At 36.0% G+C, this 21,220-nt stretch overlaps 1 protein-coding gene across 9 annotated transcripts in view; it reads left to right on the top strand.

The window, feature by feature from the left end:
* LOC118898204 (fibroblast activation protein alpha) overlaps nt 1-21,220 on the top strand; it is a 72,915-nt gene that overhangs the window by 24,484 nt on the left and 27,211 nt on the right. For 6 of the 9 annotated variants that reach the window (XM_036858264.1, XM_036858265.1, XM_036858267.1 and 3 more), the window contains 10 exons: nt 220-284; nt 998-1,118; nt 2,019-2,173; nt 4,195-4,298; nt 6,446-6,581; nt 10,208-10,252; nt 16,297-16,401; nt 16,500-16,570; nt 19,360-19,413; nt 21,048-21,172. In XM_036858264.1, coding sequence (XP_036714159.1) covers nt 237-284; nt 998-1,118; nt 2,019-2,173; nt 4,195-4,298; nt 6,446-6,581; nt 10,208-10,252; nt 16,297-16,401; nt 16,500-16,570; nt 19,360-19,413; nt 21,048-21,172 — 964 coding nt within the window. In that variant the 5' untranslated portion in view covers nt 220-236. Of the gene's footprint in view, nt 1-219; nt 293-997; nt 1,119-2,018; nt 2,174-4,194; nt 4,299-6,445; nt 6,582-10,207; nt 10,253-16,296; nt 16,402-16,499; nt 16,571-19,359; nt 19,414-21,047; nt 21,173-21,220 lie in introns of all 9 variants that reach the window. The other 3 variants (XR_005020637.1, XM_036858259.1, XM_036858260.1) reach the window with 1 other exon arrangement.

Raw genomic sequence — 21,220 nt, 5'->3', positions numbered from 1 at the left:
ATAAAAGGTCAGAAGTTAAATGACCTGTAAGTAACTAGTGAAGAATTCCAACTACTACCCCATGTCCTCTGTCCCATGTTGTCACATTTTTTCCATTAGGTTTGAAGAAGCAGAAACGATGATGCTTTATGTTTATTGTTTGTTTATTTTTTCTTTTTATGCCTGTTATTTGCATTGAACAGCAAAGTGTATTTATTTATTTTCTTTCTTTTCTTTTAGAGAGTTTATAAGAAGAAATGAGCTTCCTCGTCCAATTCAGTATTTATGCTGGTCGCCTGTTGGGAGTAAATTAGTAAATGTTTAAATTATAGAAGTGTTTAATCATTCAAATAAAAGAGGAGCCATTTGATTTTGGCCTTTGTTAAATTTCCATGCCTGAAAGAAAAAAAAAATACATTTATGACTATTTTAAGTGGTTAAAAACGGGAAGAGTTTTGATAAATTGAAACCCATCTGAGAATTCCGTAAAATCTCAAGCTCATGGATAGACTTCTTTAAATATCGCAGTCAAAAACTTTATCCTTATACTCAGCCAGAATGCGTTGTGCCAGAAAGCTCAGGAAAAATATGGTTTTCACAAGTTTCCCAGACTAGCTTCAGACAACATGAAATTTTGTCCAAGCTCTTATTTAAGGACTCTAAATAAAGATTAGATCTGGCTAGCTATTAATATTCAGAGATTTATTTGACTTTCTGTCAATATACACAATTATTTATTTAGGTAATAAAGGCAACGAATATAATAGTAGACTTTATTCTCTATTTAATATATAGACTTTAAAATCATAATTTTTATGTTATGTTAAAAATCATAATGTTAATGTAAGTTCGTTGGGGTTTCTTGACCTATTAAAATGATATCTTAGTTATGAAGCTTTTTGCATCTGGATTATCACTCTTTTTAAAAGTATTAGGTGAATAATTAACACAAATATGCAGGTTTTATTGTATTTCTTATGAAATTTCTCCTTGTTAACTAACTTACCACCACTTCTAGGCATATGTCTATCAAAACAATATCTATCTGAAACAAAGACCAGAAGACCCACCTTTTCAAATAACATATAATGGAAAAGAAAATAAAATATTTAATGGAATCCCAGACTGGGTTTATGAAGGTACGCTGTATTCTTTTTTAACTGCTGCCGTTAGGCTTTTAATTGAAAATAATCGCACACGTTTAGTAACGTTTAGATGAGTGGTATGTTACTGAGATGAATGGTGGCATTTCTGAAAGCTGTTATCAGGTTATGAACAGGACGTGCAAATTCTGAAAGAACAAAATCTTGTCATCTGACTTGTAGAATTTATTTTCATGAGCATTATAAAGTAGTAGTAATAATTTATATTCCAAGAAGTATATGGTCCTTAGATGCTGTGTTAGTACATTTTCTCGGGTTTGTTTTTTTCTTGCAAAATAAACCTTTTTTCCAAAACTAAACAACTGTCTGTATTATTTTGCAGGAAAATATTCTCGGTTCTTGATGCGTTCATGAATTTTGTCCTCTTTCTGGGTCATGTAGTATCTAGGAATTAACTGGACTTTAAAAGGTCTTCTAGTCCTTGCCTTTATTAAAAATGTATATAACTGAATTAACTGGTTTTTTAAAAAATATTCCCAGGAGAGAAAGTCAACTTTCAAATTTATGTCACTCTGTAGTATAAGTACAGTTCTCCTTGTTTTGGCTACTTTAGATGACTGTAAAAATCAGAAGCGGCCCCAAAAGGGAAAATTAATTATTGTTGAGATGTTTACTATTTATTTAAAAAATTACATTTCTGATTAATGTCAATTCCCCAGAAGACTAATTGATGTTTGATATGGGGTATTAAGTTAAACTATTCCTCTAAACCTAGATCATTTATCTTTTGATAACCAAAGCATGGCATATGTCACATCCACATTAAATAAATTATTTCAGTTAATAAATGGCTATATACAATGTATTTTGAAGTATTTATGATGATTTTAACAGTACACTGTCATAGTAATTAATATGGTAGTATTTATTTTTCAGAGGAAATGCTTGCTACAAAATATGCTCTCTGGTGGTCTCCTAATGGAAAATTTTTGGCATATGCAGAATTTAATGATACAGAGATACCAGTTATTGCCTATTCCTATTATGGCGATGAACAATATCCTAGAACAATAAATATTCCATACCCAAAGGTATGTGGAATACTTTTAGCAGATGCTTCCATTTCCCTGGTGTCAAAATGAGCAACCAATACCATGAATAGAGGTGGGATCAACAAGTTTGGAGAGCTTCTTATCCTTGTGCATTGTAAGGCAAACATTGTACTGTGCTCTATTATTTATGTGGACATCTGTTGCTTTGGACATCTGGTTGGGCTGGATGAAGTAGTCTTTGCAAAATCCATTGCAGAGTCTTTGAAAAACATATGGTCTAGATCATGGAGGAAAAACAAGCTTAACTTAATTTTAATTTTTTTCATATTTCATGCTCCAAATTCGGGTAAAGTTCTGTTTTGCAATTCCCTCTTGAATTCTCATGTAAATTCAAAGTAGAATGAGAAATTAAAATGTTGAATGTGGTGTTCCTGTCGGGTCGAAGTAAGCCTGAGTTATGGTCTTTTCTGGACATACATGGTAGGTTAAGTTTATGAGCCTAGGTCCTTCTTTGAGGGAATTAGACATGGTATAAGCCCTAAGTTTCTCATATAAATATACTAGAATCCTTAGCTTACATACTTCACATGCAGTCCCATGTCTCAAGAGAGTCAACCTGTATGCAAAAGAAGAATGGCCAGGTCACGGTGGAGAAACGTCGTATCCTAATTTAATTTAGACAGGAAACCTGAAAGGGCATCAAATCATAAATTCTCCTCTTGAACAAGGAGTGGAAGTGATTTTAGAATTTAGCTCTTTGTTCTTAAGTCACTATTGTTTTCCCTTGCCAAGGGGAACACTGTCATAGATGGAGCCAATGGGTCCCTATATGTGACAAAGACTGGATGGATATGCACACACACAAGTGGATCCCAAAGCAAGTCAAAGTGGCCATAGCGAGAGAAATAGAAATTCCAGATAGTCTAAAATTTATGTTAAAAGTCTTTTGAGAAAAGGCAATGGGTAGGAGATGAGTGCTTAGGTAAGAGACCCCTCAGGGGTTGTATATAAAGTCTGAAAGCTGAGATGTTTGGAAGTGAGAGGTATGATACTTGGAACCCAAAAGATGTAAAAGAACTTGGATCTTTAGAAGGTTGTAGGGTGCAGGAAGAGATGAAGAAATCCAGAACTGAGTAGTAACTCACACTGACAGAGAAGTCAGGACCCAAATTCTCATGTTTCTTTGAAGGCTGAAGTTGCTGAAACATCTGACATTGAACTGAGAAGTGAGACAACTCGAAAGAAGCAGAAAGCCCCACCTAAACCTCAGAGTGAAACAGGAAGGTGTGAGGAGAGCCTGGACAATTTCTTAGATAAAGTCAAACAGCATGGAGCCATTTATGGCTATATATCTAAATTTTGTGGATTTAAGTTGTTTGACAGTTATAAGATTCTCTTTTTCTGTGGTAAAATAACAGAACTCTAAGAAGATGTCTGGGCATGAACTATACTGTCATGTAAATCTAGGGCATATACTAGCACGTAAAGCACAAAGCAAGAACAGCGTAAATCCCATGACACTTTATTTTGAGGTGGAATTTTCCTGATTTGGGAGTATTGATAGCAGTAATAATGTAACCAGCTAGTAGACTGTCTGGTAATTGTCCTAGACCAAATTACAGGGTAAAAGCAAAAGGTATCTTTCATTATCTATTCTTTACCCTCCCTTCCCAAAATCAATCCCCCTCAGCACTCCCCTTGGCACATGAAGAAATATTATTATAATTATCCTAATAACAATAATAATGGGAAATATCTGTCTTAAAAGTCAGAAAAGAGAATATCACTTACGGAACTGCATTTTTATAGCCCAAATGTTTTTCCCTATGAATCAAAGCTCCCTCACTGATTACCTAGAATATGTGTTTTCACTCTGGTTGCACAATATTTGTAATTGCACTGCAGTGAAATTCGTGGTCATGTTCTAATTAGAATGCTTTCAACAGTAATATACCTAACATTGTTAGCTTATAAAAATATACCTAAATTCCTAAACTGTCTTTAAAATGTTGGTGATAGTTAGAATTTTATGAGCTTATATATCTCCATTTTCTTCACAGGCTGGAGCTAAGAACCCCATTGTTCGGATCTTTATTGTTGATGGCACTTATCCTGAGCATGTAGGTCCCAGAGAAGTGCCAGTTCCAGCAATGATAGCCTCAAGGTATATTAATCTCCGTTGCTTCCCACTTTTCAAACTGAATTTTAACACTGAAATTTCTTCATCAAGGTTTACATTTCTTTTCTAATGAGTTTATGATGTATATGCTACAGCAAAAATAAATACATACATAAAATTAGCATGCCCAGCTAAATATATAACAAAAACTGAAATTCACAAATAAGTTTCTTAAATTGCTTTGAAAATATTAGCCCTTTTCACACGTGTAAAGATGACCATGGTGGTCAGTCTAAGTGCTACTTCTGGATGTGTGAGTGTAAGCTAGAGACAAACAGAGAGATAGTAAAATTCATATATACCCTCACCCTGGCTTCTTTCAAGTCTGACCTACTTTCTCCCAGGGTTTGTAGATCATGCTTATCACACGTGTATGACGAACAGGAGAAGACACGCCAACCCTCTCCAACTATTAGCGTTTTTCACTAGGATGCAGTCTATTTGAAACGGTCTGGTTGTAGAATTATCTGTTTTGGGATTAACTGCAGGCAGACGGGGACAGAAGCATTCTCACTTCCCCAGCATGGTGCCCTATGTACATCTTGTCTGATTAGTCCTGGTCATTCAGGTTGAAGTGGGTAAAGGGGAGGGGTCCCCAAGCCCTGCCTGGTGGTCCTCTTTACCGCTTCCCACACCCTATCAGGCCAAGGCTTGACTCCTCTCCTCCTGCCTCAGGAAGGAAAGTCAGCCAGGGCCAGATGATTGATCACTAATAGGAAAAAAACTTCATCAGAGGCCTCTGCTGGGCTTTGCCAAGATGAATCCATTCTCAGATAATCAAAAATGGCTTTAATTTTTTAAATTATCCATTATTCCCCACCCTAATCTAGTTGATGAAAACTTGACTGAATACATCTGGTTTTTTATGTGTCATTCTCCTTAGGATGCAAGCAGAATGATAGGAAGAGCATCATGTAAGGAGTCATGAGGCTTGTTTAAGCATCTGTAAAATACTAACAATACAATAGCTAACTTTTTTTTTTTTTTTTTAGTACATTTATTTTTATTTATTTATTTATTTTTGGCTGTGTTGGGTCTTCGTTTCTGTGCGAGGGCTTTCTCCAGTTGTGGCAAGCGCGGGCCACTCTTCATCGCGGTGCGCGGGCCTCTCACTATCGCGGCCTCTCTTGTTGCGGAGCACAGGCTCCAGACGCGCAGGCTCAGTAGTTGTGGCGCACGGGCTTAGTTGCTCCGCGGCATGTGGGATCTTCCCAGACCAGGGCTCGAACCCGTGTTCCCTGCATTGGCAGGCAGATTCTCAACCACTGCGCCACCAGGGAAGCCCGCTAACGTTTTTTGAGCACTCTCTATGTAGTGAGCATAGTTTGTAAGCGCTTTAAGCGTTCTCAGTAGATCTTTACAGAAAGCTTTAAAATTGGTACTATTAATATTCCCATTTTATATAGAAACAGAGGCATGGATATGTTAAGTAATTAGCCTAAGGTAGTATAAATAGTAGGAGATAAAGCCAGAATCTGAGCCAGAGACCCCTTCTAGCTCTGTGATTCCTTTTATATTAATGTCCAACATTCTGTGGTTCATTTACATTGTTGTTCTCTTAACTACAAGTTCACCCTCAGAGCCAAGTAACCATTGCTGCCTTTCACTGACATCCACTTTGTGCCAAGCACTGTTTGAGTTACTTTGCATACATCATCTCCATTTTATTAACCCGAATTTCAACCCCTGACCGTGGTCACAGCTAAAACTCAGCTTCCAACACAAGCCTGCCTATCTTTTACCCACGTAGCTCTCTTTCAACCAGTTAAGAAGTGAAAAGTTGAGTTTAGCTATGGGAAAATAATGAGTTTAATGCTTTTTCTCCTCTAGATTGACCAGTAGCTTTGGCCTTCTGTCTTACATTTTTTCCTGAGATATAAAAATCCCAACTGGGAGAAAACTCAAGTGTAAAATAATTCTATTAGATGAATGAACTCTCTTATAGATATTCTTTAAAAGTCAGCAGGTATATTTAAACTTTCTCTGCAGAGAAAGGAATGTTTTGCCTTCCTTATCTATGGAATAAATATTTCAGAGTAATAAAATACATCCTTTAGAAAGCACAAATTAAGAAATTATTTGAATGTGATATTGATTTATGGTTGTGACTGTCTGTTTTGATTTGTTTGCAGTGATTATTATTTCAGTTGGCTTACATGGGTTACTGATGAGCGAATATGTTTGCAGTGGCTGAAAAGAATCCAGAATGTTTCAGTCTTATCTATATGTGATTTCAGGGAAGACTGGAAGACATGGAGCTGTCCAAAGGTAAGTTGTATTAAAACCACAGAGGTGTGTTTCTGAAGATGAATGTACAAGAGTGGTGACTTATTTATAGCTAACATTTTAAATTATAAAGCAGAATTATTGCATTCAACTCCTGATTGCAGAAAAACACTCTCTATTAAGAGGTTCATTATTTTTATTAAATAAATAAGGTACCTTTTGTTTTCTTGAAAGACTTTAGCATTGAAACTGAATAGAGAAAAAGACTAAATGAAACAACGTAATACTGGGAAAATCAGGTATCTGGTTTTGAATTAGGATGGAAATCCATCCTTTTAAGATTATAAGATTGGCAGTCAAAAAAAGCAAAATAATGAAGTTGAAAAGGTAAGATGGGTCCATTAAGGAAATAGATGTGTTCTATTCAAAAGAATTAGAGAAAAAATGCAAATGGTAACATGTTCTATTCAATGTCAAAACTGAAAAATAAAAACTCCAAAGTAAACAAATATGATCAAAGGAAAGCCAAATACTCCCATTTGAAAATCAAAAGTAGATAACTAAGAATGACATGAAACAGATCAAATTATCTTGCTATCCTGTTATCTTAGAAGAGTGCTCAATACTGTGCTAATTTTAGGGAGAAAAAAAAACTAGGCACAGATTTATTGTTGAGTTTTAATTGTTTTTATTGCTCAAATCCAAACATAATCTGTTGAATTAATGAGTCAGAAAACTACTTCACCAATCGAAAAGCTTCAAAATAAGCCTGTTCATAAGTACTCATATTAGAGACTAAGAAACACAAAATGTTTTCTTTAAATAGGAAATGTTATGGGTACATTTCATGAGACATCTAATTATGAAGAAATGTTTCATTAAACCAAATATAGAATAAACCTATTTTATAAAGGAAGAAAGAAAGCACAAAGCAATCAAAGTAAAACACTAAATTCCATCTAGAAATTAGGACATTATGTTTTGCAAGAAAAAAGTCATATGAATCTGTTTGGAAGTATATCAGGACTATAATAGTCAACATTACTCAGGCTAAAAATATTTTTAAATCACTACTGTGTCTATAAGAAGCTTGACTAATTTTGATGGAATATGCTAGAGCTGATTTTTATCTTATTTATAGTTTGATATACAAAGCAGAAAGATTTTTTGGCTTTAATGCAGTATCATAGGCAAAAAAACAAAAAACAAAACTTGATTGTTCTAGTTAATTAAAAGCCATTGGTCTGATTAGTCAGCTTTGGGTGAATATATCTTTAACGTTTTCATTGAATCTAGATACTAGGAATTATTGCTTTAATTTTACTAGTTTAAAACTATAAGATTGGTCATTTAGATACAATTTTTAGCTCTTAAAACTAGGCATTTAAAACTGTGATTGCTTTGGAATTTGAAATTCTAATTTATCAAGTCTGAGACAACTTAATCCAAACTGACAGAACATATAAGATGCTCATTCAATGAGATGTGGAATTCCCTGGAATATAAGCTTTAGTTTTATGGCCAAAATCAGTGATTAAGTTTAGAATACCAGGTTTGAATAACCTTAGAATTTCAAAACAACCTCTGTTTCAAAATAGTCTGGTAAGTTCCTGGAACATATTTTCAGATTTAAGAAAAACAGGGTTGAATTTTCCAGTAACCATACTCATGACCGGGGTGTGTGTGTGTGTGTGTGTGTGTGTGTGTGTGTGTGTGTGTGTGTTTTGTTTTGAAAACAAATAACATTTAAGGTTAAGTGACTTGGCAACACTTTATTCATGTTGGGAGTCATACCCAAAACAAAGAGGCAAAGGAAACTGGCAATAATTGCTTAATATAACTATATTAATAAGATTTATTAAGAAATTTGTAGTTTGGGGGAGAAACATCATAGTATTCTTTCTTCTCTGAAAAGGGAATTAAAATTAATTTTATCTTAATAGCTAGAAATAATGAATCAAAAAAGTTTTACTTTATTAAGTCTTGTCTTAACTTGTTCTCTCTGAGACACTGGCCTATCCTTGTAAGAGAAAATCCAAACTGTGTTTTTAAAATTTATTATTCCCTTGCTTTTTTTGACAGTACTCTCTCGTGGTTCTCTTTCTACTTTACTGACTGTTCTTTTCCTTTCCAGCTCTTCCTCTTCTGACTTCTCTAGAAATCTTATTATTTTCCAAGTTAATGTATTTGCAAGATAGGCTAACTGCTATAACAATAACAACAAAACCCCTCCAAAAATTCAGTGGGTTAATACAATAGAAATTTTTTGCACATTCATGTAACCATCTAATAGTGAGTCCAGGTAAGTGGGGAATGGTGAGGGTATGGGATGGGGTGCCCTGCTTCACAGAGTCATTCAGGAACACAGGTTGATGACATTTCTGCTATCTTCATCTAGTGGCTTCTAAGGGTATTCAAGGTTATTCAAACCTGGTCATCAACATCCCGTGGGGTGGGGGGGGGTGGCGGGAGAGGGCGGATGGAAAAAGAATGGAGGATCATGTATGAGAGGGTTTTATAGATTAAGTGTAGAAACAGCATGAGTCACTTCTGCTCACATACCCCGGGTTAGAACTTATCACATGACCACATCCAACTGGAAGGGGGCCTGGAAAATGTAGCCTACCTGAAGTCCTAGCAAAAACAGGAAATGGTTGCTAATTATCCTACAGTCTCTGTCACAACTCCCTATTATTCTCCTAGGTGATTTTTATCTAATACTAGAGGTTTTCAATTACCACTTGCCCTACAAATTCATTCTGAGGATTTGAACTTTTACGTATCTCTGGCTACATCTTCTCTGCTCCACCCTCACTGCCGCTACCTAGATTTGGGTCTTCAGCATCCTTTTTCCAACATTCCAGTAGCCTTCTAATGGGTCTTTGTGCTTCCCTCTATCTTACCCACTTAATCCATCCTCTGTATCATGTTCCCAATTATATTTTTCAAATTGTGATTCTGAAGTCTTTCAAAGGATTTACCTGCAGGAGAAATCCACATTTCCTAGGGTGGAATACAATTTTCTCTACGATCTTGCTGATCCCTCTACATTCTCTCATCTTCTCTTTCCCACAGTCACCCTCCATTCAGCCATACTGAGCCACCTGTGGTTTTCTAAGCTGGCCTTGTCTCTATGCTTTTCATTCTATCTAGAATGTTTTTCCTCTAATTGTCTAGAAAAGCCTATTCATTTTTTTAGGCTTATTAAATATTCGTTCAATGAATGATTGATTGTACTATGCTAAAATATATACCAAAATAAGATTCAGTGCAAATTTTAAGATTTCTAGCTGCTTCATAAGATTGAGAAAAGAAAAAAATTAACCTAAATTCCACTGTGAAATGCCTTTTTACCTACATGACATCAAGTGTTTGGCTTGTGCTAGGCCTCCATAGATATTGTCATAATTCCAATCACTGCCTTATGGAAAATTTAACCAGAATTATGAATGGTTTGAAATAAGATACAGCCCTTAGATCATCCTTGTGTATGCAATGGTGTTGTTGTATTAGATTTTGAATATAGTCATCTTAAACTCAAGTGTGAAGTTAGTTGACTAGGAATAATATACTCCAACCAGGCAGCTTAACTTGTTCAAATGTCCAGATTATATTTAGGGAAAACTCCTCCTAACACTATGCTTTATTTGATCTTTTTTTTCTTTTAGACCCAGGAACATATAGAAGAAAGCAGAACTGGATGGGATGGTGGAGTATGATTGCTATCTTTTCCTTATCTTTTAATGAAATTCTCAGCTATCAAAGGAGTATTTGAAATGTATCCAAACTGGCACTACTTGCTTTTATAGAAAAATATCAAGGTAAAAAACACAAAGGTAGTGATCCCTTCAGCAATTTTGTGCCAGACAATTTTTAATGTGTATATATTTAGAATTCTATTCAAATCAACAGATCTAACAAATCATATACCTCATGTTCCAAACTTAACTTTTTCAATCAACTCTCTGGTAACCATAATTAATATTACCTCTTTAAAAATACAATAAAGATCATTTTTCAAAAGAGAACACAATCCCTGATTTGCTTAAAATAATCTGAATAATTATTAGCCATTTGAATCCAAGGAAAATAATTACATTGGGTATCCTTGGTTTAGAGACAACCTACCGCTTATTAAATTTTATATAAATTAAAATGATTAGATGTATTTCATATATATGCATATTCATTCTAGTTTTTAAGTAAAGTGGTATCCAATAGGAAAGTGTGCGTTTTGTTATGGTTTGTGATCACATATATCTGGACTTTTTTGCATAGTTTTATTCAGTGATTTATAAGGATTTTTTGTGTAGAAATAAATCATGTTTTAGGAAAATATCACTTGTATCTTATATCCTATATGAAGAATACAAAATAGGACAGATAATAAGTGAATGCTGTGTGGATACTCCATTTACCACACACATGTGGTTGAATTCAACTAGCATTTGGGTGGGAAAAAAAGGCTACTTCTTCTGAGATTTGGACACATACATAGGAAAAAGAAATTCTTAAGAACTAGTTTAACACATTAACCCAAGAAAAGGGATGATAAAGAATTCAGAAGTCAATTCTAAGATGATGTCTTGTAAAACTTTAAATTAAGATGGGATGTGAAGTGAAGTAAAAATCTTCAGATAGTAAAAATTCTTTTCTGTATACTTTCCTGGATTCAGCAATTTTAGCTTACATATATTTACTTTCTGTCTTCAGTTAAAGATACTTCAGTTTTATTCATTAACTAGAGAATAGTTATTACTTTATTAATTGTATAAGTAAATGTACATTGCATTCTAAAATAACAAGGTAACAAGGATAAGTGTGTAATTCAGAAAAAAAGGAAGATCCTATTTTATTTTATTTTTAATACTTATTTATTTATTTGGCTGCACTGGGACTTAGTTGTGGCACACGGGATCTTTTTCACTGCAGTATGCGGGCTCTTAGTTGCAGCATGCAACCTGGGCCCCCTGCACTGAGAGCACGGAGTCTTAACCACTGGACCACCAGGGAAGTCCTGAAAATCCTATTTTAATTCACTCTTCAGCGCTGTACTAAATAACACAGGAAAAATGAGAAGTAGTCAGTGAAAGAACAGGATTTTCTAATTTTTTTGGATTCTTGGCCAATCAGAAGCTCACCTTCCAGAAAGATAATTCCTAGATCAGCATTTGAAAACTTGAGGAAAGGGAAAAAATTAATTTACGAGTTTACTGCCATTATAGAGATGTCCTGTAAAGAATGAGGGAAGAAAGAAAACTTGAATATGTCCTTTAGCTGTGTTCTCCATGAAGATAGTATAACTAGAGTTTCTATAAAGTAACATGAATGATGTGATTTTACAAATAGATAAACAATGATACCAACAACCTTATCAAAGACATGATCTAAGAATCCGTACACATTTATTCTGAAAATAGTGCCACCATTCAAAGCACACTGAAATATTTTACAATGCATCTTTTGAAATCTCCTATGTATAAGCATCTCGAGGAAAACAATTGTATCTTATCAATTTTTATAGTTTGTATAGCACCAGCCTTACAATCTTAGCAAACAATAGCTGGATGAATGGATGAATTAATTAATTAATTGCCTTCTAAAGCTTTAGAATATTGTTTTAAATACCCTCAGTGGAAGCACATATGTGTCCTTTGAGGGAAGATGATGTCTCTACATTAAATCAAAAGTCATGCCAAAATAAATCTAGTGAATAAGTGAAATATGTATCTGTAACATATGATTTTGCACTAGATCATTTTAATACCTATAGCTTTAGAATTCTATTGGGAAAATTATTTTTCTTGTGTACTAATCTCAGTCTCTTCAAATGTATCCAATAGTCAGTAAACTTTCTGAATATCAGAAGAGGAATTGTCAAATTTTTTTTGAAATGGTAGCTTTCAAGAGTAAGTTCACACTTCCCCAAGGCAACTGCTTTCAAGAGGTCAGTCATTAGATTTTATAAGTTCTGACACATCTTTTGAACTCATGACTTTATTTAGTCATAACTCATGTGTGGTAATATGCTGCATAGCTTCCTTTGACCTATAATGAAACCAGTGGTTTAATAAAATTGCCCAGAAATAACCTAGAAATGTTTGTCTTTCAGACATTTGTTTGAATAATATTTATGAGGGTTTTGGATAAAGTGTACAGTCTAGTCATATTAATATAAATTTAAAGAGCAATTTTAGAGGAGTTGTTCCTTTAGTATTTATCAAAGAGATTTAAACTGAAAAAGACCTTTGGAGATCACCTATGAATTAGAAATGTGAGATTAAATGACTTGCTAAAAGTAGTTAACATGTTAGTTTCAGGCACAGAACTAGCAAATAGTTTCTTGAGAACTTTACTTGTCACTTTCCTTTCCTCCTGCATGAGATATTGTGTCTTAATTTGGAGGAAGTACCCCAACTTCTTCTTTGGTATTTGATTAGAAAAATAACAACAACAAATTCACTTTGAATATGTATATATTTTTTAACCCTGTGGAGAACAGACAAAAAGGAAGATTTAATCAAAGAATCTAATATTTAATTACTAAAATGTGAAGAACAAACACTGAAAACATAATGCTTGGATTGCAAAGCCACATTTAAATTATTTTAAAGTAATTAAGCAACACGCCACACTTCCTTTAGGCGGTTGGCAAAATCCTTTGGCTCGGAAAAATGGATGTTCTACCTGATGCTTGAAAGTCCATGCTTTTGACTGCATGTGGACTCAGTTTAGGCACCAGCCTTAGATAAGTAGTTCCTCAGGTTATTTACCAACTGTGGCAAGAAATTAACTGGTGGTAAATAACCTTACCTTCCAAGAAAAATGTTTTAAGTGGCTTTGCACGTAGAGGTGAGGAATTTATCAGCACATCTAAACATGATAAAGGGACCTGTGAAGAGGCCTTGTTAAAACTGAGGCCCACCTAGTGACATGCGCTTATCTAGGGCCCAGGCGTGACCTGCCTCGAGAGGGACTTAACTCAGGATGCATTACGGACCTCACTCTGGCAAGGTGAAGGCGGAAATATTTCACACTCTCTTTACCTCACCCAAGTTACCTGCTCATCTAAAGCAGCTGTCTTGGATGTCTGCAATAAAAGGGGAGAAGATAACAGTCTTTGCCTAGCAAAAATATTCTTCCTGTTTGCCCAATTCTAATATCTTAAAACATAATAGTCTGCCCTCTTATTTTTTATTTTCAATGTAAATGAAGTTTTCAGTTTTAATCTAGAACTAAATCATTTTTTAAGAGTTCCCTAACTAACTGCAGATGTAAAGAGAGTATTTTTTTACTAGGGCACCTTATAATATTTTGTGACCCCAGTTCCATTGTAGTGGTTAAGACATTGGAGAGCCAGTTTTTGTCTTTCATCTTGAGGGGGGGTGGAGAGGGAGACCCTGTAAAGTGGTTACTAGAAAGTAATCATTTGGCTAAGAGGGTAAAGCCTCGTTCTAAAATGAAAGAATGATTTGTCAGACCTATGCCAATGAAATTCCATCGGCAAAATTGCAAATCAGAATTTCCTATTCCAGGGCCCCTTGGCTCTCAATTTCACTGAGTCTCAATACACAAAATCCTACCAGGGCTGGTCTTATTATTAATGAAACTAATAAAGGAATCACGTAAGGAGACAGCAGTTTCTCATTATTCCATTTTACATTTTGTTTAAAACATCAATTCTATGCCAAATAGATAAGACTTAGGACACTATATTAGTTCCCTAGAGTTGCTGTAACAAATTACCACAAATTTGGCTTAAAACAACAAAAATTCATCATTCTGGAGGCTAGAAGTCCAAAGTCAAGGGGTTAGCAGGGCCATACTTTGAAGTCTCCAGGGAAGAATCCTTCCTCACCTCTTTCAGCTTCTGGTGGCCCCTGGCAATCCTTGGACTTCCTTGGCTAGAGCTCCACCAGCTCCAATCCCTGCTTCCATCTTCATATGACTTTCTTCCCTGGGTCTCTCTGAGTCCACATCTCTTCTTATGAGGACACCAGTCATTGGATATAGGGCCCACTCTAATCCACTATGATTGCATCTCAGTTCTTACCTTGATTACATCTGCGAAGACCCTATTTTCAAATAGGGTCATTGTCTTTGTCCATTTGAGCTGTTATAACAACGTACTGTAGACTGAGTGGCTTATAAGCAACAGAAAATTATTTCTCACATTTCTGGAGGCTGGAAATCTGAGATGAGTACACCAGCATGGTCAGGTTCTGGTGAGAGCTCTCTTCTGGGTTGCAAACCGTCAACTTCTTGTTGTATCCTCAATGGTGGAGAGCAGACCGGAGGCAGCACTCTCTCTGGTGATTCTTGTAAGGGTACTAATCCCATTCGTGAGGGTTCTACCTTATGACTTCATCTAATCCTAATTACCTCCCAAAGGCCCCACCTCCTAATACCAAATACTATCCTACTGGGGGGTTGGGTTTCAACACATGAATTTTGGGGGCACGCAAACATTCAGTCCACAACAGTTATCTTCTGAGGCTGGGTTGAAAAGAATTTAGGGGAACACTATTTAGACCCCACCGACACCACATCAAATAAGTTGCATTTTACTATCATGAAATTCTAATCATGACTTTTCTCAAAAAGCATCAAGTATCAAATCACAGGTAGGACCATCATTAAAGAGGCCTACAGCTACTTCCTTTGCTTTCTTTTTGCTCAAAAGTGGGTCCCAGCAAGATGGTATCAGCAAAATAGGTGTTTGTAGCTAGAAGATACCAGTAGTCTTTTGGTTGTTGTTGCTTGGGCAGTTTTAAAGAATCTGAAAGTCTTGGTTTGCTGTCATGTGGAAGCACTCCAGCTAAGAGAGCTGGTTTGAGATAACTTGTAGGAATATCTACTCTGCTCTGCTCTGCTCTGCTCTGCGTGATGTGGAATAGCTCTTTCCTCATGGGACACTTTCATCACATTACCATCCTTCCCCAACCCAATGACCGGGAAAAAAAGGAAACCAACAGATGTAAAATGAGTCTCTTTTTTTAAGGGAGAAATTACTAGCTAAAATTTTGTGTGAGGACATTTGCAGGACTTTAGTTATCTGTACCTTTCAGGATGCTGAGGTGTAGCTTGCTCTGTTCAGGTCACACTAGACCTGTGGCAGGGACTCCTTAGGTCCTCCGAAATTCCCAGCAGGTGGAGAGCATGGGCCCTGGGAAGAGGTCAGAGATGAGCAATGAGGTCTGCTCTGCTCCCTGAGTTCAAGGAGTAATCCTCCTGTTGGCTTGTCGTGCGTTACATTTTTCTCTCAAGTCCAGAAGTCTCTTCTTGCCATTAAAAACTGTGGCTAGCAGTTCATGATATTTTAATCTTTAAGATGTCTTTATTGTAGCATTAGCATTAGGTGCTTGACATCAGACAAATCAAGAGTTAAAAGAGCTTCAGAAGAGTCACTTTGGTCAAAAGCCACATTTTGAAGATTGACTCGGTTAAACATCAACATTCATTAGTGATTCGTTTAACTCTATTTCAAATCACATAATCTCAGAACATAGAAATTCAATCAAACTAAACAGTATAAGCCCACGGGTATGTAGTAGCAATTAAGTAGTAGTTGGAATATGTAAGTGCTTGTTAGAAGCACCAGAAAAGCTGTCCATCTGAAAGAATGGAATTTCAGGTGTGAGTGACGGAAGGAGAGGAGGCAAGGCATTCTGGTCCCGATAATTATAACCACACATGGCTTTAAAGAATCTATAGTTTGGTTTGAATTCTGAACATAACCTCTGTTCATTTCTTTCAGTTCTTTGTTTCAACACCAGCTTTCAACTATGATGCCATTTCATACTACAAAATATTTAGCGACAAGAATGGCTACAAACATATTCACTATATCAAAGACACTGTGGTATGTTCCTTCCAAGATTTATCTCCTCAAAGATCATTCACTTGAGGTTGCTCAAATAACGCTCAGCTTCACACAACATAATGTTTGTCTTTTTATAGGAAAATGCTATTCAAATTACAAGTGGCAAGTGGGAGGCCATAAATATATTCAGAGTAACACAGGATTCACTGTAAGTATTGCATGAAGCTTGATGCACCATTCAGGTTTTAATTGGCACTGATGGACATACAAAGGATACGGCACCACTTCTTTCAGTTAAGAGCATTTTTGTTACTTATTCTATAGTTTAGTTCAGACAGTTGTGGTTTCATTAAGATTGCACATTCTTTAATAACTAGTCAACATGATTTCCCTTTGGAAAGAAGGTTTAGTAGGTGGTTATTTCTCTCCTGGTACTTGGTATATAATTACATTAAAAATATAAAAATTTTAAAATAGTAACTGGTTCTAAAGATAGATTTCCCCCCAGCACTTGAAGCAATAAGCGAGATTCAGAAGTCCATGATGACAGCCCCTTGATATAGAAATGTTCTTGTAGTGATTCACTGTTATATAAGTTTAAGATTATTATCTATAACAGCTATTATTTATTGAGTGATTGTTGTGTACAATGTACTGTAAAGTAGAAATGATGATCCCAGTTTTACAGATGAGAAAACTGATACTTGGAAATTTAATTAACTTGGCCACGGCTACATAGTGGCAGAACTAGGATTTAAACCTAAAACACATTAAATCTAAGGTTCTTATTGTTAACCTCAACATGGGGCTTCTTCCTTCCAGGTCTTTCCTTTTCAGTCCATCCTATGTACTGTCTAAATAAATCTTCTTAAAATCAGCATTTGTGATCAAACATCTCTAATCAAGAATGTGCAGTTCCTTTCCCTTATTTTTAATAAAGTCTAAATCCAGGGTACTCTCTTGTAACCTGCGTGCCATTAGCTGGAATTCTAAGAGCAAAAGAGGAGGATCATTAGTCCAGCCTCACTGGATAAAAACTCTTTAGAAACCTATTGCTAATCCATGGAATTCTTTGAACTGTCGGCAAAGGAGTTTGGACATTACATGGGGGAGCCATTAAAACCCCCCGTGTAAGAGGAGTGACAAGATAAAAACAAATGGGACAGTTCAGAAATAATATGTTTAGGAGGTAGGGGAAAACTGAAAGCAGGAAGACCCAGGTATGGTCATAATCTAGGCCTGAGGTGACAGAGGACTGAACTAGAAAAGTGGCCATGAAACGTGGACTCCAAGGGAAAACTATGCCTCCTTTTTTTGCATCTTTGGAACTTGGCATATAGTGCCTGGCACACTACTGTCAAATGAATGAAAGGAAGAGTAGACAGACAGTGAAGAGAGAGGCTGAACAGCACTGGTGGGTCAGTGGCTGTGAGGGAAAAGGAAAAGGAAAAAGGGAAAGTAGACTCTGTTCTAAGTGTTAGAGATAAAGACAACTGTGGAAACTTTGACATGACAAGAAAACTTCAGGAGGCTGTTTGGAAAAGCTACTGAATAGTTTATTCACAGGTAGTTTGAGGTGATGTGGGAAAGGCAAGTATAAGTGTTGTTTGGAGTCCTGTGAAGTCAGTAAAGACATTTAGAAGGATGCTGGTTTAAAAGGTAAAATTAATACTAGGAGTGGGGTGTATTCTGTTGTTTTTTCCTTTTACTGGGAATTACCAGGTTTTTTTTTTTTTTAAACATCTTTATTGGAGTATAATTGCTTTACAATGGTGAGTTAGTTTCTGCTTTATAACAAAGTGAATCAGTTATACATATACATATATCCCCATATCTCTTCCCTCTTGCATCTCCCTCCCTCCCACCCTCCCTATCCCACCCCTCTAGGTGGTCACAAAGCACCGAGCTGATCTCCCTGTGCTATGTGGCTGCTTCCCACTAGCTATCTATTTTACGTTTGGTAGTGTATATATGTCCATGCCACTCTTTCACTCTGTCACATCTCACCCCTCCCCCTCCCCATATCCTCAAGTCCATTCTCTAGTAGGTCTGTGTCTTTATTCCCGTCTTGCCACTAGGTTCTCCATGACCTGTTTTTTTTTTTTCCTTAGATTCCATATATATGTGTTAGCATACAAGGTTTTTATTTCAGTGAGGATATATAAGTACCTGGGTTAATAAAAAGTTCTGAGAATTAAAAATTAGTAACCAAGCCTAGGTTATTCCAAACTTTTAACACTCTAATAATAGAGCTCGTCCTAAAAATAAAAATAAAAAATTAAAAGTCAGTTACTTTGTGATATTCAGATGAACTCACAGAGGAGTGAAAATCATGCCACTAAATTGGATTTCCCACTTCGTGGCTATAGTAAAACAGGTTAAAACTAGGACCCAGATACTTAAGTAACAAGTGTGTTCTCTTGTGACTTGTTCTGCTTCTGGGTAAATTCACATGGCCGTTTGTGTGGTATCCCTGGGTGGACGAGTTTCCTGATTTATAGAAAAGTTATCTACTGTCAGTGCTTCTGTAAACTAAGTTTTAAAGATGTTCGGAATCGTAGACAAGATTAAATAGTATAGCATAAAAAAATCAGTAAGCTGTTAATTATGGAAATGAAAGGGCTGATATTAATCAAACATCCTAGTTTATTTTGTGTGACTCATAACTAATGCATCAGAGTATAATATACATACAAGAAAAAAGAGTACTCAACATAATTTAATATTTCTCCTATAATTTATAATTTATAAACATATTTATAAGTATATTTTATGTAGCTATAAATATATTTATATATGAATTATAATTTATAAAGTCAGAGTAAGAACACAAAATTCAGAGGTATGAACAGCAGGGATTTGTGTACATAAGTGCCAATTAATTGTTTCATAAATGAACATTGGACTATATTGTTTACTATATTAGTACTAGTATTAACAATTCTATCACCATTTAGTCATCAATGCTTATTTAATAACTTCTGAATATATTTTCAGGTTTTATTCTAGCAATGAATTTGAAGGCTACCCTGGAAGACGAAATATCTATAGGTAATTTATATCAATTTATTCTAGTATTTTTATATATTGAAATTTAAATAAAAATCTGTCAGAGTCCTCAGAATGTATAGAATATTTTAAAAAGCTGAAATGTAATAAAATTAATTTGTGAACTAAAATAAAATATTCAGACTGTTGTACACCACATCAGTATAAAAATATACACCCCCCAACATATTAGCTTACTCAAAATGTTTGTTTTCAAAAAGAAAAATCAAGAAATTTTAATGCTGATATAAACATGGTACTAAACATTTCAACTAAATTTAGAGGTAATTGAGGAAATTCATTTTCCTACTGTGTATCAGGCATTGTATTTATTCCCATAATGTGTGCTTTCTTTTAATGTGACTCGCTTTGTCATAAGCCTATTATGATTGGAAAGAATTCACCTCTGTCCCTAAATTAGTGTTTAAGTTAGTCCACTGGCCCCCTTGGTGACTGGAATGGTGCCCTTTAAAGCCCCTTCTGGATGTGGAAACAAAAACAATAGCTACCATGGGCTGGTGGTCTGCGATAGGCACATTTTTATCTGCTTTACATATGTAATTTCATTTAATCCCCACAACAACTCTATGACGTTGGTGATATTGTTGGAGCCAGGATTTATACCTGGGCATGCTGACCTTGACCCCTTACTGTTAACTGCCTACCTAATGTTTTCCAAGATCACACCAAAATATGAACATGAATACTACTAACTGTAGCTGAGAAAATAAGAAATTTTTCCCTCTGCTGCATTCCTCTGTTCCCTCCTGGATCATGGCTTCTCATCTGTTGAGAAGATTCCCTCTCTGATGATAGCAATAGCTCTGGCCACCCTCTAACATGCCCAAGACAAGGTCAGGGGCAGCAGCGGAAGGAACACTGCAGTGGCCACAGGTAACCTTACTACCACAGCAGGACTCCAACTGTGCCTCCATCCTGGCATAATTCCACCTGGTCATCCCCAAATGAGACTCTGAGTGTTTGGGGTAAAGTCTGGGAGGCAGTTTGTTAAAGCCAGTCACCCAGAGAGTGGGCCCAAACTTGGTAAGTACAGGTTGGCTTGTGTAGGAATGTGTGGAGGGAACATTTCCAGGAAGAGCTTCCATGAGCCCAAATTTCCTGCCAAATAAAATGAAAGCCACAGGAGCTACATAGAACCATGTTTCTTATTTGCAATTGGCTAATTACTAATTTCCCCTTCTAGATATATAAGGACAGGGACCCCTTTTTTTGGTGATACTGTCAGATCTTCATTGTATCTTTTGCCGTGGGAACACAGGAAGAAAGACGGGACGTGGAAGAACTATGCATTCTCAACCACTTTGTAAAGTGTAAGAAAGTGATGGTTAGGAGAAGTGACTACTTGGCTCCCATTCGAGGTGTTAGATATTTCTCCCACCGCAGGAAAACCACAGAGGGCTTCTCTCTCAAAGTCTGTGCCTATTCAGGCAATGATGGACTGAAAATCAGACAGATCAAAATCCTGTGATTCCCCCTTTACTTTAAACGATATTGGCAACAGAAAAATAGAGTGAGTTTGATGTCAATATGTAAATTAGTCATTTTACATGGAGTAGTACATTTTGATAAATACAATCTCAAAATTTCAGCTTAGTTTTATTTTCATTTTCCTCTAGAATTAGCATTGGAAGCTATCCTCCAAGCAAGAAGTGCATTACTTGCCATCTAAGGAGAAAAAGGTGCCAATATTACACAGCAAGTTTCAGCGACTATGCCAAGTACTATGTCCTCGTCTGTTACGGTAGGTAATGGACCTAACGCACTCTCTACCCTCCTCTGCCACTTTCTT

The sequence above is a fragment of the Balaenoptera musculus genome, chromosome 7 (assembly GCF_009873245.2).
Source record: "Balaenoptera musculus isolate JJ_BM4_2016_0621 chromosome 7, mBalMus1.pri.v3, whole genome shotgun sequence".
Classification (NCBI taxonomy): Eukaryota; Metazoa; Chordata; class Mammalia; order Artiodactyla; family Balaenopteridae; genus Balaenoptera; species Balaenoptera musculus.
This window is presented reverse-complemented; position numbering and strand designations above follow the sequence as displayed.